Source organism: Sorex araneus, chromosome X (genome assembly GCF_027595985.1).
Source record: "Sorex araneus isolate mSorAra2 chromosome X, mSorAra2.pri, whole genome shotgun sequence".
Classification (NCBI taxonomy): Eukaryota; Metazoa; Chordata; class Mammalia; order Eulipotyphla; family Soricidae; genus Sorex; species Sorex araneus.
In genome coordinates this window covers 169,336,829-169,350,976 of record NC_073313.1, presented here as the reverse complement: position 1 = coordinate 169,350,976, position 14,148 = coordinate 169,336,829, and the positions used below count along the sequence as shown (strand labels likewise).

At 44.1% G+C, this 14,148-nt stretch overlaps 1 protein-coding gene across 1 annotated transcript; it reads left to right on the top strand.

Moving 5' to 3' along the window:
• Positions 1-172: 172 nt before the first annotated feature.
• On the top strand, positions 173-619 carry LOC129399856 (endogenous retrovirus group K member 7 Pro protein-like). Its single transcript, XM_055121233.1, has one exon. It carries the CDS (start codon positions 173-175, stop codon positions 617-619), a length of 447 nt encoding a protein of 148 aa, XP_054977208.1.
• The last annotated feature ends 13,529 nt before the right edge of the window (positions 620-14,148 follow it).

Here is a 14,148-nt window from a genome sequence, read left to right as displayed (position 1 = left end):
TGTCAGAAAACCGAGCATTCAGGTTTTATGCTCCTGCCCGACAGGCACCTTTGTAATTAAGGAAGGGGACCGTGTCGCGCAGGCGCTCCTCTTCCCGGCTGGTTTTGAGGACCCTAAACGGAGAGGCCCCTTGGAAATCCCTGCCACGAACCCTGTGCAAGCTTACCTAGTCATGAACCTGACCAAGAGACCTAAACTGACCCTTTCCATTCAGGGTAAGCGTTTTGAGGGCATTATGGACACCGGCGCTGACCGGAGTATCATCTCCTCGCACTGGTGGCCTAAGGGCTGGCCGGTGGCTGAGTCTGAGCATGAGCTTCAGGGTCTAGGTTATACCCAATGCCCTTCCATGAGCACCCAGGTCCTCACCTGGCGTACTGATGAAGGGAGCAAGGGTTCCTTCACCCCGTATGTCCTGCCTCTCCCAGTTAACCTTTGGGGCAGGGATGTCTTAACAGCCTTAGGCATAGTCTTGACCGATCAGTACTCCCCTCAGGCACGCAAAATGATGCAGGGCATGGGGTACATACCAGGGGAAGGACTAGGAAAGAATTCCAGTGGCATCACAGAGCCTATCACTGCGGAGGGAAATCAAGGCAAAACGGGGCTGGGTTTTTGATCAGGGCCACTGGGGCGGAGCTACCCATTCCCTGGACCACGAGATCCCCGGTCTGGGTGCCTCAGTGGCCCCTGCCCCTAGATAAGCTCCAAGCATTAACAACTATTGTGGCAGAACAAGTGAAAAAAGGATGCGTTGAGCCCTCCACTTCCCCAGTTTATGTCATTAAAAAACGATCAGGCACCTGGAGACTTTTGCACGATCTTCGCGCAATTAATGCCCAAATGGAACTCTTAGGCCCCGTACAGCGGGGCCTCCCCTTGCTTTCCGCCTTGCCCACTAATTGGTATCTCTATATTATTGATATTAAGGATTGCTTTTTCTCCATCCCTTTGCACCCTGCAGATCGCCCCCGCTTTTCATTTACTGTTCCTGAACTTAATCATAAGGGTCCCGACTCTCGATATCAATGGAGAGTTTTACCCCAGGGCATGGCTAATAGCCCCACTATATGCCAGCTATATGTCCAGCGAGCCCTGCGACCACTTAGAAAGCAATTCCCTCAACTTTATATCATACATTATATGGATGATATTTTGTTAGCATTTCATAATAAGGATACCCTGCAGGAGGCCTTCAAGGTCCTCAGAGATGCCTTTGACGAATGGAACTTACAATTGGCCCCGGAGAAGGTGCAATTTTCTGATACTGGCTCCTTTCTGGGAACCACTATCTACCCAAAGTACATCATGCCTCAAAGGATTCAGTTACAGGTGCGAGATCTGCGCACACTCAATGATTTTCAGAAGCTATTAGGGGACATTAACTGGCTGCGCCCCTCCTTGGGGGTCCCTTCTGGGGATATGGCCCCTCTATTTAAAATATTGGAGGGGGACCCCGCCCTGGACTCCCCCAGGGAACTAACGCCCGAGGGGCGGGTGGCACTACAGAAAATTGAGCAAGCGATTAGTAAAGCCCAGCTGTCCAGGATAGACTATCATCATCCCTGGCAATTATGTATTTTTCCTACTCGAGGCACTCCCACAGCTGCTCTGTGGCAGGATGGCCCCCTTCTTTGGATCCATCCACATGCATCCCCTGTAAAAAGTATTGTTTCCTACCCTGCTGCTGTGGCTGATCTGGCTCTAAAGGGACTTCAGCGCTCTTTGGAACATTTTGGGCTCCACCCGGCCAAGTTAATTATTCCCTATACTCTGCAACAGCGTCAGGTTCTGGCGGCTGAACATGACTCTTGGGCCATATTGTCCGTGGTCTTCAATGGGGACATTGATAATCATTTCCCCCAACATCCCCTGGCCCACTTTGCCACCTTACATCCTTTGATTTTCCCTAAAGTTACAGTAAAGCGCCCTGTCCCTGGGGCCACCACTGTCTACACTGATGGCTCTAAAACAGGCATTGGGGCGTACTTGGCCAAAGGACAGGTGGTTCGTAGGAACTACGGCCCGCGCTCACCACAGGTGGTCGAGTGCAAGATTGTAGCAGAAGTCCTAAAACGCTTTCCGGAGCCTTTGAATCTGGTGTCTGACTCCATCTATGTGGTAAATGCCCTTCAAGTCCTTGAGACTGCTGGCATTATAAGGGGCAGAGGCCCCGTGTCCCAGATTTTTCAGGAAATCCAGCGCAGCCTTTTGCAGCGCTGCAACCCAATTTTTGTGACGCACATTCGCGCTCACAGTCACCTACCCGGCCCTATGGCGTTGGGCAACGCTCTTGTAGACGAGGCTACGCGCCCACTGGCCTTACTAGCTGAGCCGATCCAACAGGCGAAAGACTTCCATGAGAAGTTTCATGTTACAGCTGGAACTCTGAAGCACAGGTTCCAGATTACTCGCCAACAGGCTCGGGACATCGTGACTGGGTGTAAAGACTGTGTCCAGTATTTCCCTGCACGGGCTGTTGGGGTTAACCCGCGGGGCCTGCGACCCCTCCACCTCTGGCAGATGGATGTCACCCATGTCCCCAGCTTGGGTAAGACTCAGTTTGTGCATGTTTCTGTTGACACCTGCTCAGGCGTTCTTATGGCCACACCCCTGGGTGGGGAGAAGGCCACTCATGTTATCCAGCACTGCCTGGAGGCCTGGAGCGCCTGGGGCAAGCCTCAGGTCTTGAAGACTGATAATGGACCGGCTTATTCCTCCAAAAAATTCCTGCTATTCTGTGCTCAGATGCAGGTAACCCACGTTACGGGCATTCCTTATAACCCACAGGGCCAAGCCATGGTTGAACGAGCACATAGGACCCTGAAGTCTTACTTACAAAAACTGAGAGGGGGATGGGAGGACGTAAGGTCCCCCAGAAGTGCTCTTGCACTTACTCTTTTTGTGCTCAATTATCTGATTTTGGATGACTCAGGCAATTCGGCCGCAGACCGCCATGTGGCCCCTCCCCGCACTCCACCTCTGCTGGTTAAGTGGAAGGACACTATTGATAATACCTGGAAGGGTCCTGACCCTGCCCTGATCAAATCGAGAGGCGCAGTGTGCGTCTTTCCACAAGAAGCCGCGCAGCCTTTCTGGGTCCCTGAAAGATTGACGCGGACCCTGAAACAGGCTACCCTGACTGAGGAGGCGGTTGACACCGAGTCCGCAGAATGCTCCAGGGGGAACCCCTGAGAGGGATTCTCTCTTTTCTTCTTACAGAGAACATGCGGCTCGTCGTCCGGTGCCGACCCTGCGGGTTTGCAATGATGATCCTGCTGCTGACTGTGCAACCGACGGAGGCCGGATTGGGCCGGCCGGCTGACCTTACACGCCTTCTACAACAGCTGTATGGGACCCCGAGCAACTGTCAGGGAGGACAATCTTCGGTGACCCCAACGAGCTACACGAAAACCGTGGACTGTGGGACTCTGACTATATATCTCGTCACGCGGCCCAGTGCTCGGGGCGGACTGACCCAGTTTTGGCAGTGCGTGCCCAAGCCTACTTTTATAAATAAGGGGGATCCCTGTCCTCAAAACTGTCAAGTGGTAGACCAGATGAATGCCATGTGTTATACCAGCTATTCTGAATGTACCCTAGGAGGAAAGAGGTATTTTACTGCAAAGCCCCATATGTCCTACGTGGAAACCGCTTGATGCTATGTTGGTTGATTGCATTTCTGATTTTGTTTTGATGGTTGTATTTTTTGATTGTTGTTTTGATTATTTGCTTTTACCTGGGTTATAGCTGTCTGCTGCCTGGTGCCCCAATTCTCTGGCGGGGGCTCGGACTCGTTGGGCTCCCGCTATCCCCCTCTATCTTGCGCTCATGGCTCCTGCTCTGGGAGCAGCCCTTGCACGCTCGGAGCCACAAGGGCTCATTGCACGAGTACGGGTGCTCCCGAGTATTCTTCCTGAGAAGGGTGTCAGGCCGGAGAGCACTGCACTGAGTTGGCCCCCGACTCAGGGTGGCGAGCCACTTGCATAGGGCCGCCGTCGGATTTTGCCCTGCCTGGAAGTGAGGACGGCGGGACAGGTGGAGCCTTGGCGCGACCTGAAGGGGACGTGCGGAGGCCTCCTCAGTCCCTTGTAATACAGGCAGTGGTGACCGCCACCCCCTTCTACCAACAGGATGGCTCCATAAACAAAGACATAAGGGGGAGATGTAGGGAGCCAGAGCACATTGCGCATGTGCGCATGCGCATGATCGCGCATGCGCAACAACCACATTGCGCATGCGCGACAAACACATTGCGCATGCGCAACAACCGCATTGAGCATGCGTGGCGAGAGCCAATAGAGCGCCACCTCATATGGGGTGATTGGCGAGAGCCAATAGAATGAGCGCCACCCTATGGGGTGATGGGCGAGAGCCAATAGAATGAGCGCCACCCTATGGGGTGATGGGCGAGAGCCAATAGAAGATGAGCACCACCTTAGAGGCGGGACAACCAGGCTATATAAGGACTGCCATTACCCGGGTTGTTGTTCTTTCTCCTCATGAAGTTAATGGAATAAAATTGCTGCAGAAGGATCCTCAACCCGTGTCGTCTCACTCTTTGCTGGCGAAGGGAAATCGCGACGCGGGCCACGAACATGAGGCTCGCACCAGACCATGTTGGTGAATGAGCTCAAGAGGTTCTGAAGACAGGCGACTTTTTGTGACTTTCTCTCTCTCTCTGCATTCCTTGCATAAACATGGAGGTGCTGAACCAGTCGATCATATTCTTCATCGATGTTGTCAATGACGGCATCTTCCCATATTGCTGCAATAGTACCAAAGAGCTCCCAGTTGGTGGCCATTCTGGGAATTCTCTTTAAAAACTTTCAAGTCCTTTCTCCCCATTCCGTGAAGTAGAATTTCGCACTAAGGACATTGGTGGTCTGATCCCATTTGGATTTTTGGACAACAGTGACATCGGTCAGGCAAAATCATCGATTAACTATGATGTGGTCAATTTCATTGTGGAATTGTCCACCAGGAGACTCCCATGTCCAACGTTTAGATTCAGCCTTCTGGAACTGCGAGTTACCATGGATGGTCTTAGTCAACATGATGAACTCACACAGTCTCTCACCTTGTTCGTTCCATTCTAGGCCGTGGGTACTGATGTGGAGTTCTTCAGGTGACCTTCTAGGTCCTATCTTGGCATTAAAATCACCAATAATGACCTTGTAGAAAATATGGTCTTCTTTATAGAACTTCTCGAGCTCCATGTAGAACTTCTCGATTTCTTTATCATAGTTGGATGTTGGTGTGTAGATTACGAAGATAGAAACTGCAGGCAATGAGCCACTTCTATTCAAACAGAAGCATCCTATTCAGGTTGTTAGGCATTCAAATGAATCAATGCTCATGGCCAAGTTCGTGTTGACAAGGACACAGACACCACCAATGTCTCTACTCTCGCATGTTCCGAGGAACAGTTCTTCTCCAGTGTCGAAAATGGCATAATGTGATCGATGCCTTTTCATCTGGGTCAGTCCAATGATGTTGTACTTGATCTTCTGTGCTTGCACTATCAGGTCCTCGATGGATGCTTTCAATGCCAGTGTACGTGCGTTAAAGGTGCAAACAGTCATTTTAGTCCTTCTTCGTTTTGGCATCCTAGTTCTGCCCTGAGATTTTATCAGCCTCTCCTTGTTCATCCTTCTTAATGTTGTCATTTGGTGGCTCTTCCAGGGTCAGGGGAATGGGCCCATTGTTGTTACTGTTTTTGCCATATTGAATACGCCATGGGTAGCTTGCCAAGCTCTACCGTGCAGGCAGGATACTCTTGATAGCTTGCTGGGCTCTCCAAGAGTGATGAAAGCTTTTATGGCGGCCTCTAATCACCATTACAGGTGTTCCTATGGTTCATACCATATTTGATCCCCATGAGATATGGTGCAGTAATGATGGAAAATGGATAGGAAGTGTTTATAATGTGTCTGGAAAGCAGCCTGGAGCATGGCAGAGGTTGGGTAGTGGAGGTTGGCTGATGAGGAACTTATCTGGCACCGGCAGTATGAGTCTTGAACCCTGGGTCACTGGAAATTGGGGGAAGCAGGCAGAGGATCTCTGTGTCTGGGTGCCATTGAGCCTAGAGTCCAAGGTCACAAAGGTGACAAAGTTCCGCATTACCTTGTTCTGTGGGACTTCACTCATGTGTGAGGCTCGACTGGAGCATCCAGAAAGCAGCCTAGAAGCATTAAGAAAAATTTTTCAGTTGATAGCAAGAATAGAAGGCTTAGGGTAGAGAGAAGTAGTTTTAGGTTGATTATATTTTTGGTTCCAAGGAGGTGGTAATAGGCTCTTCATTTCTTCTGGGGGTTGCCCCAGTTGCCAACTTTCAATACTTTGAGGTAATTGACTCTATCCTATTTATCTCTGTGTCCTTCATAACAGCTAAAATGTGGCTTGCTGCATTAGATGTTCAATATACATGTGCCAAATGAAAAATGAATAAAATTATAATTAGAAGTCCATAATAGTAAGAAGTGACAATACTAAAGCAAGCCACACTGTGTTCAGTGAGGAATGTTTAGGAGCCAACAGTTTGGAAATGCTAAGCTCATGGGGTGCACTGTTAATTAATGAACAGCTAAGTGCTGAGTTCAGGAACAAGAGAAGACAATTATAGCTCTGTTGTTGGTGAGACGGCTCTTTCATGATGTGTGAGTCCTACATAAAGCCTTGGAAATTTCCGTTTTAATAAAAACAACCTTGGAGTATCATAGGAGACAGGACAATCTGGTCTTTACCTCCATAGTTTGCCTGCCTCCAAAAATAAGGTTTTACCAGCCTGATGCAAAATTCCTGTTGAAAGTTTTGTTTACATCTGCAGATATCCTTGTGTTCTATAAAAGTGATCAGAGAGAGATTGAAGGTATTAAACTCTGACAGGCTGCCTTTCATGCTGAGTATAATTACATTTTAGTCTCTGGTCAAAGGCATATGGGTAATTGGGGCAAATTATATCAAGCTAGGCACTTCCTCATATGAATTAGGTTCTGAATTCAAATGAACTTGACTCGAAGAAACCTGTCTCTGTGGGATCTCTCCTATCATTCCCATCACTCTGATAGCTTTTCTTCTATTTCTAACAAATTTAGACATTCAGCCACCCGTTTTGGGTCTCTCAGTCATTATTTGCCTTCTTGATAGTCCATTTACTCTATTCCCTTTAGATCTCTAGGGTTCTCAGCTTTCAGCAGTTCTTTGCAATTTTTTTGCAGTTTAAAAGAAACAATCTTAATAATCATTTGAGAGTTAGCAAAGATTAGTTCCCCATAGGATAGATTTTTCTGACTAACATCAAAGACTCAGACTGAGGTGGCTGGGTAGATGAAAGCTTCTTTTTGCTCTAGAAACTTTGTGGAGAATCTAAGCAAGATGAATAAGATTCAGCAGTGTGTGAAAAATAGTTCTTTAAGTGCCTTTAAGCCTCACAAGGGAAACAAGACACAGTATGGGTGTCTACTGATCCAAGTGTCAATGCCAAGGAATATCAGATTTGTATCATTGTCAACATCAACATTGGGAGCTATGTCAGTACCAAAGTTCAGGTTAATTCGGTGACATTCTGAAATCCAGCAGCTCAGTGATAACATGATAGGGAATAGGACTGGTCCACCGCACTGAACAGAGGTGTCATGTTGTGCTAGCAAAGAAGAAATAATATTTTGTAGGAAAGGGAGAAACCTTAGGTACTAGAGACAAGGACTAGATGAACTATTCTAAAATGACCAAAAATAGGACAATAAATTCTCCTTTAAGATGTTCCTTTAAATTTTTTCAGTTTCTGCTTAACAAATTATCACAAATTTAGGAGTTTAAAATACATAGATTTCTTCTTATTTTAAGAGTTTTGAGGGCCAGAAATCTGAAATGCATTGTTATATATATTGTCAGGATTTTCCTTTCTGGAAGTTCTATCAGAAATCTATTTTCTTAAAGCTGCCTGCACTCTGTGGGCTTATATCCTCCATTTAATCTTTCTCAAGGTATCATTTGTCTAGTTTCCCTCTTCTGCTTCCTTCTTTCACTTTTTCTTTTGGCATTTTGGGTCACACCCAGCGATACACAGGGGTTTTTCCTGGCTTTGCACTCAGGAATTACTCCTGGCAGTGCTTGGAGGACCACATGGGATGCTGGGAATCAAACCCGGGTTGGCCACATGAAAGGCAAACCCCCTACCCACCGTACTATCTCTATAGCCCCCTTTCTTTCCCTTTTTTTGGGCTTGGATTTTTTCCACTTTATTTCAGGAGATAATCTGAATGTTATTATTTAGCTCTTTTATTATTTTTATGGCTATGGTATTTTTAATCTCATTTTTAAATTTGCTTTTATTGGGATATGAGGCTACACTTGACAGTGGTCAGGGCTGACTTCCTGGTGTGCTCAGGGATCACTCCTGGCAGTACTTGGGAGACCATAAGTGTTGCTTAGGAATGGATGTAGGTCAGCCTTGTTCAAGGCAAGTGCCTTAAGTCCTGTATCATCTCTCCAGCCCCTTGATCTTTCTCATAGTGCCTTGTTATTTTTAATATAATACCTTTAAAATTCATTTCTGATTAATAATATTGTTATTTTCTTTTAAATCTTTCTTCTTTTAAGTATAGTACATCTAGACATAGAATACTATGAAGCCACCAGGAAAAATAAAATCATGGTATTTACTTAGAAATTAATGAACAAGGAGAGTATCATGCTAAATGAATCAGAAGGAGAGGGACAGACGTAGAAATAGAATGACTGCACTTATTTGTGGGATATAAAATAGTTTAAAACTAATACCCAAGGACAGGACTGTGGAAATTAGGGCCTGGAGAACTGGTTCTTGGTTGAAAGCTTACCCCAAGGGTGGGGTGGGGGGTGGAGAGGGGGCTGGCAGAGGGCAGTTAAGATAGAGAAAGGACTACAATGACAATGGTAGTTGGAAAGTATGGTAGTCTGGACAAGAACTGAGTGCTGAAAGTAGGTAAAGGGATATGCATGGTAATATTTCAGTATCGGTATTACAAACCATATTGCCCAAAAGGGGAGAAGGTGGGGGAGAGAGAGAGAGAGAGAGAGAGAGAGAGAGAGAGAGAGAGAGAGAGAGAGAGAGAGAGAGAGAGAGAGAGAGAGAGAGAGAGAGAGAGAGAGAGAGAAAGAAAGAGAGAGAGAAAGGGAAAGGGAGAAGATGGGATGGGGTGTGGAGGGAGGGAAACTGGGGAAACTGGGGATATTGGTGGTAGGAAATTGTACACTGATGAAGGAAATGTACACTGATTTGGTGTTGAGACATTTTATAACTGAAATTCAATCACGAACAGCTTTGTAACTGTATGTCTCATGGTGACTCAATAAAAAATAAATAAATGCATAAATTCATTTTTCTATTTAAAAATTTAAATAAAGCTTTATTTTTGTCTTAGACTATCTATTTCCTCCAAGCATTATATTCTTAACTTTGGGTTTTCTTTGTACTTTCTTTTTATTCCTTGTTTCAGGAAACTGACTAGCAACTTGTTGCTATACCACTTTTCTAGAATTCTTTCTAGAAAAGTGGAAGAGTAGCCTAGAAACAAAGTCTACTATGAACAAGAAACAACTCAAAGTCTATAAATCTTAGTCTATAAAGTATAAAATATGAACATTATATACTACAAGATTTTGGTATTACCTTCAAATTAAACACAAATTCATCTTATAAGACTACACACCTTCTTGTGACAAGAGTAAATTTGTAATTCTAAAATATAAGCTAGTTCATTTATATCTTCTAATAAATAATTTAAGATTCAATACAAACAGTAATAGTAATAATTAATCTTGCATGAATCTAATAATTTATAACTGTGCAAGATGACTTTACTTACGTTATTTGAGCCCTACAGATATCATACGATGTTGATAGTAGAATATTATTTGTTCTATTCATGGAGCGATAGCACAGCGGATAGGGCATTTGCCTTGCACTTGGCAAACTGGGGTTTGATCCCTCCATCTCTCTCAGAGAGACCGGCAAGCTACCGAGAGTATCTCACCCACACAGCAGAGCCTGGCAAGCTACCCGTGGCGTATTCTGTATGCCAATAACAGTAACAACAAGTCTCATAATGGAGACGTTACTGGTGCCCGCTCAAGCGAATGGATGAGAAACAGGATGACAGTGACAGTGACAGTGATTCATGGAATAGGTCCTTTTCACAAAAGGGGGCGGATTTAATTTCAGGGTAAAATAAAACATTTGCCTGAGGTCATGTAACAAAGTAGCAGAAATTGAGTTTCCAGACCCTAGTTTATAAGACAAACTTTGTATATGGAGAAGGAAAAGAAAATCACTGTGTCTCATTTTGCCACTAAGATTTTTTTCAGCAGTGTATAGAATGACAATTCTGTCTTTGTCTCCAGATAAAGCCCAGAAATTTAGTTTTGTAGAGATTAAAGAAATTTATGACACCCAAATGTATATTCCACACGTATCTATATTTGGAAGCTCAGACTTTTGCTGTCCAGATCGAAAGATGATGTCCCATAAGAAAGGCACTGTCACCTCTGCTGCTTCCCTACCTCCAGCACAGCAGGAGAAGGCAAAGGCAGCATGGGAGATTCGTTCATGAAGCAAGTGCAGATAGATGTCAGGGTGGTATTGAAGATAATCATCATTAACAAGGAGAAGGACCAAGAACGAAGGCGGTTCAAGGTGTGCTTTGGGCCTTGTTGAAGAAGATCCCTTGAAATAACCAATTGCTTTCTATTCCCCCAGAAAATGCTGATTTTGGCGAAGTCCAGTATCAGATGGAAATGATGGCAGAGACTGTGTCAGCCAAGTAAACATTGATTAAAAATAAACATCTGATCAATGTACTAATGTGGGACTTGAGAAGTTTTCGGCTGTAGCAGATAAACATGAACTGCTCAGTCTTGCTGGCAGCAATCATTTGGGAAAAAATCTACAGCTGCTGATGTACAGAGTGGATGATATGAAAGAAGATGTAATTAAATAAAACCCATATATGAGAAACACGAGTAAATAGCAGCAACAGAAACATCAGTGTCGCCAGCAAGAGCGTATGCAGCAGCAGAGTCAGGGGAGCCCCCACTTCCCGAGGAGAATTTGCACAAACTTTTACCCGACTTCTACCCCACATCCCCTCCCCACCCCTGCCTAGGATGGATTCACTGCTCATTGCAGGCCAAATGAACACTTACTGTCTGAATATCAAGGAGTTCACATCTCTAAATTTAGGCAAACTCTTCATGGTCCAGGTTCTTCAAGAGTACACACATAAGAAAAATTTTCCAGAAAAGAAATTAACATGGACTTTTGAAATCACATTTGGTCAACTCTTGTAAGAAAAGCATTTGTATACTGGAAACACTTTCATGCAACAATAAAGTAAAAATTGGAAAAAAAGAAAGAAAACTTTGAGTTAGATGCTCTGGTTCAAAGAGACACAGAATGACAGAAGTTTTTGATTCTGTCTTCTTTGTTACTCCTAAGGTATCTGCAGAGTGCCAGAAAATTTCAAGAAATACGGTGAAACAAAAGAAAAGTACTAAGAAAACTCTACATATGTGTATTTGTGATCTATTTCACAAGCAACAGAAATAGAATCCAGCTGGTTGAGGCAAAAATGGCACTTATTTGCCTTAGCCCTCTAAAGGATCCTTCTCTCAAAGCTGACATGGATACTCAAAGTGATGATGCAGCTGAACATGCTTTCATTGCTGCCCAAGAAAATGATTCTTGGATTCATAGACCCTGTCCACAGCTAAAAGTCCCTGTGACTTCAGGGCCTTAGGGGTTCTCTCGTTTCTATTTAAAGTACAGGTCTGGTGCATTTGACTAAAGGAAGCTTATTATCAGGCTCTCTTGCCCTTCCTCTAGTTGTGATGGGAGTTGGAGACCTTGGGGAAAGGTGTTGTTTTCACAGATACACACCAGACAAGGTAAAGGGTTTCCAGAACATGGAGCTTAGTTCTAGATGCTAGGCAATAAAAATGAATGAACCAAGTATATCATTCTTTTGGCTTTTATTTGTCATTTTCAAACCTGAATGCATCAATGAATCATTTGGGGAGCTCTGAGTAAAAATTAAATGACACAATGCCACAGCAACCAAATGAGTCTGATTACTAGCATTGAGGCTTGACTACTTGTACCTTTATTCCGATTTCCACTAGGGTTTCTAGTACACAGTGAAGGTTGAAAGCCACTAACTAGAAAGGTTTCTGACTAACTCCCAACTTTATTTTAAGGTGTGATTACAATATGATCAGTGTTCGTTCTACAACTTTTTGCAGTTTTCTTCTTAAGAAACAGAATTCCTCACATGAAGGGGAGCAAAATCTAGGATAAACCATCTTAATTTTTGTATTCCATTAATTCAAATTTTGGAGTAACAAAATATATCTTGTTTTTATTGTTATTATTTCCTGGGTTGGTGGTTTTGAGTCACAACCAGCTGTACTCAGGGTTGTACTCTGTGGACACTCCTGGAGTGTCTCAGAGATCATGTAGGAGATCGTGATCATGTCAGGGATTGAACCTGGGAAGTATATGTGCAAAGCAAGCACTTTATCTGTTGTCCTATCTGTCTGCTTCTATTCTCCTTGTTTTTGAGATAAAGAAGATTATCTTATTTTCCCGTTGCAATATATTGACTATATATCCAGAATGTTTGTTATGAGATATGTTATTCTTATTGTGAAAATCAATAGATCAATTCTTTCTCTGGGTTATAAAAGGAAGGTGGTACAAATTTTCTGGAACACAAGTTTTGGTGCCCCATAGTCATCTGTTACCTTTTAAAAGTTAACTTATGTAATCTGGTAGGAGTTGTAAGAGGTACTAGATGCACATATCCAATTATGGATCAAACATGTTCTTTCTTGCTCCTTGTTATGTCAGTCTATCGAAGCATAGACTTAAGCATAACTGGCTTAAGGCTCTAGGAAGGAGGTAGATCATAGAGGTCAGAACCCAGCCATCTGATACAGTGACCTTTTCAATTTATCTGGTTAGATCAGATCTAGAATGAACACTTCGGCTCTCTTCCATGCATTCCTTAAGTCAAGGGCAATTTATTTTTACCTTTTTAGAAAAAAATGAGATTGTGGAAACCAGATTTGCATTTGCTCAATTGGCTTGCTACTTGAACTTTGAAACATATTGAGAAATATTGAATCCATTGTAGAGAGTAAAACACAACATTAGGTTAAGTCAAAAACTGGGAAAATTTCTTTTTTTTTTTCTTTTTGGGTCACACCTGGCAATGCACAGGGGTTACTCCTGGCTCTGCACTCAGGAATTACCCCTGGCCGTGCTCAGGGGACCATATGGGATGCTGGGATTTGAACCCAGGTCGGCTGCGTGCAAGGGAAACGCCCTACCCGCTGTGCTATCACTCCAGCCCCCAAAACTGGGAAAATTTCTTAGACATTACTAGTGTCCATTTTTCTTGAACTATACCTCAGTGGTTGCCTAGTTTTGTGTTTTTATTAATTAGTGATGTGAATCATTTGTGTAACAAAACAAAGAATAAATAAAGACATTATCTCCGGTTATTTCTCTTCTACTTCATTGAAATTCTTTCTGAGGTTTTATTTATCCCTGAATTAATCAAGTTTCACTCTTTCAACACATGGTTGAGGAGGTTTCAGGAATTCTAGATTTCAATTTTGATTTTTCTGTTTTCTATTTATTTGCTTATTTATTTTTGTTTTGGTACCACACCCAGCTGAGTTTGGGGCTTAATCATGGATCTATGCTCAGGGTTTACTCTTACTAGGGCTTAGGGCCCATATCAGGTGTTGGGGGTCGAACTCTGGTCAGCGCCTTAATTGCTGTACTAACAATCCTGCCCCTGGATTTTCTATTTGATGCTGTATGTTGTAGTGTAGGGAGCCATCTTACAGAGTCTGGCTCTTATCGTCTAGTCAAGTGGAGGCTGCTTGGGATTCCTGTGATCTTATCATTTCACTATTTGTCTCACTAGCCAAAGGCCATGCCTGATCAACATTCTACTACTGTTCCTATGGGGGTCCAAGCATGCATACCACCCCCCCTCCCACCAAGAGGTATAAGTATTGTAACTGCTGTGAATAAACTCTCTTTCTCTCCTCCTCCTCCTTCTGGCTCTGCGTCTCTTCGTTCGGTTGCATCCCCTC

Excerpts from the sequence above, each read along its gene's own strand:
- LOC129399856 (XM_055121233.1), top strand. The coding sequence starts at position 173 with ATGAACCTGACCAAGAGACCTAAACTGACCCTTTCCATTCAGGGTAAG.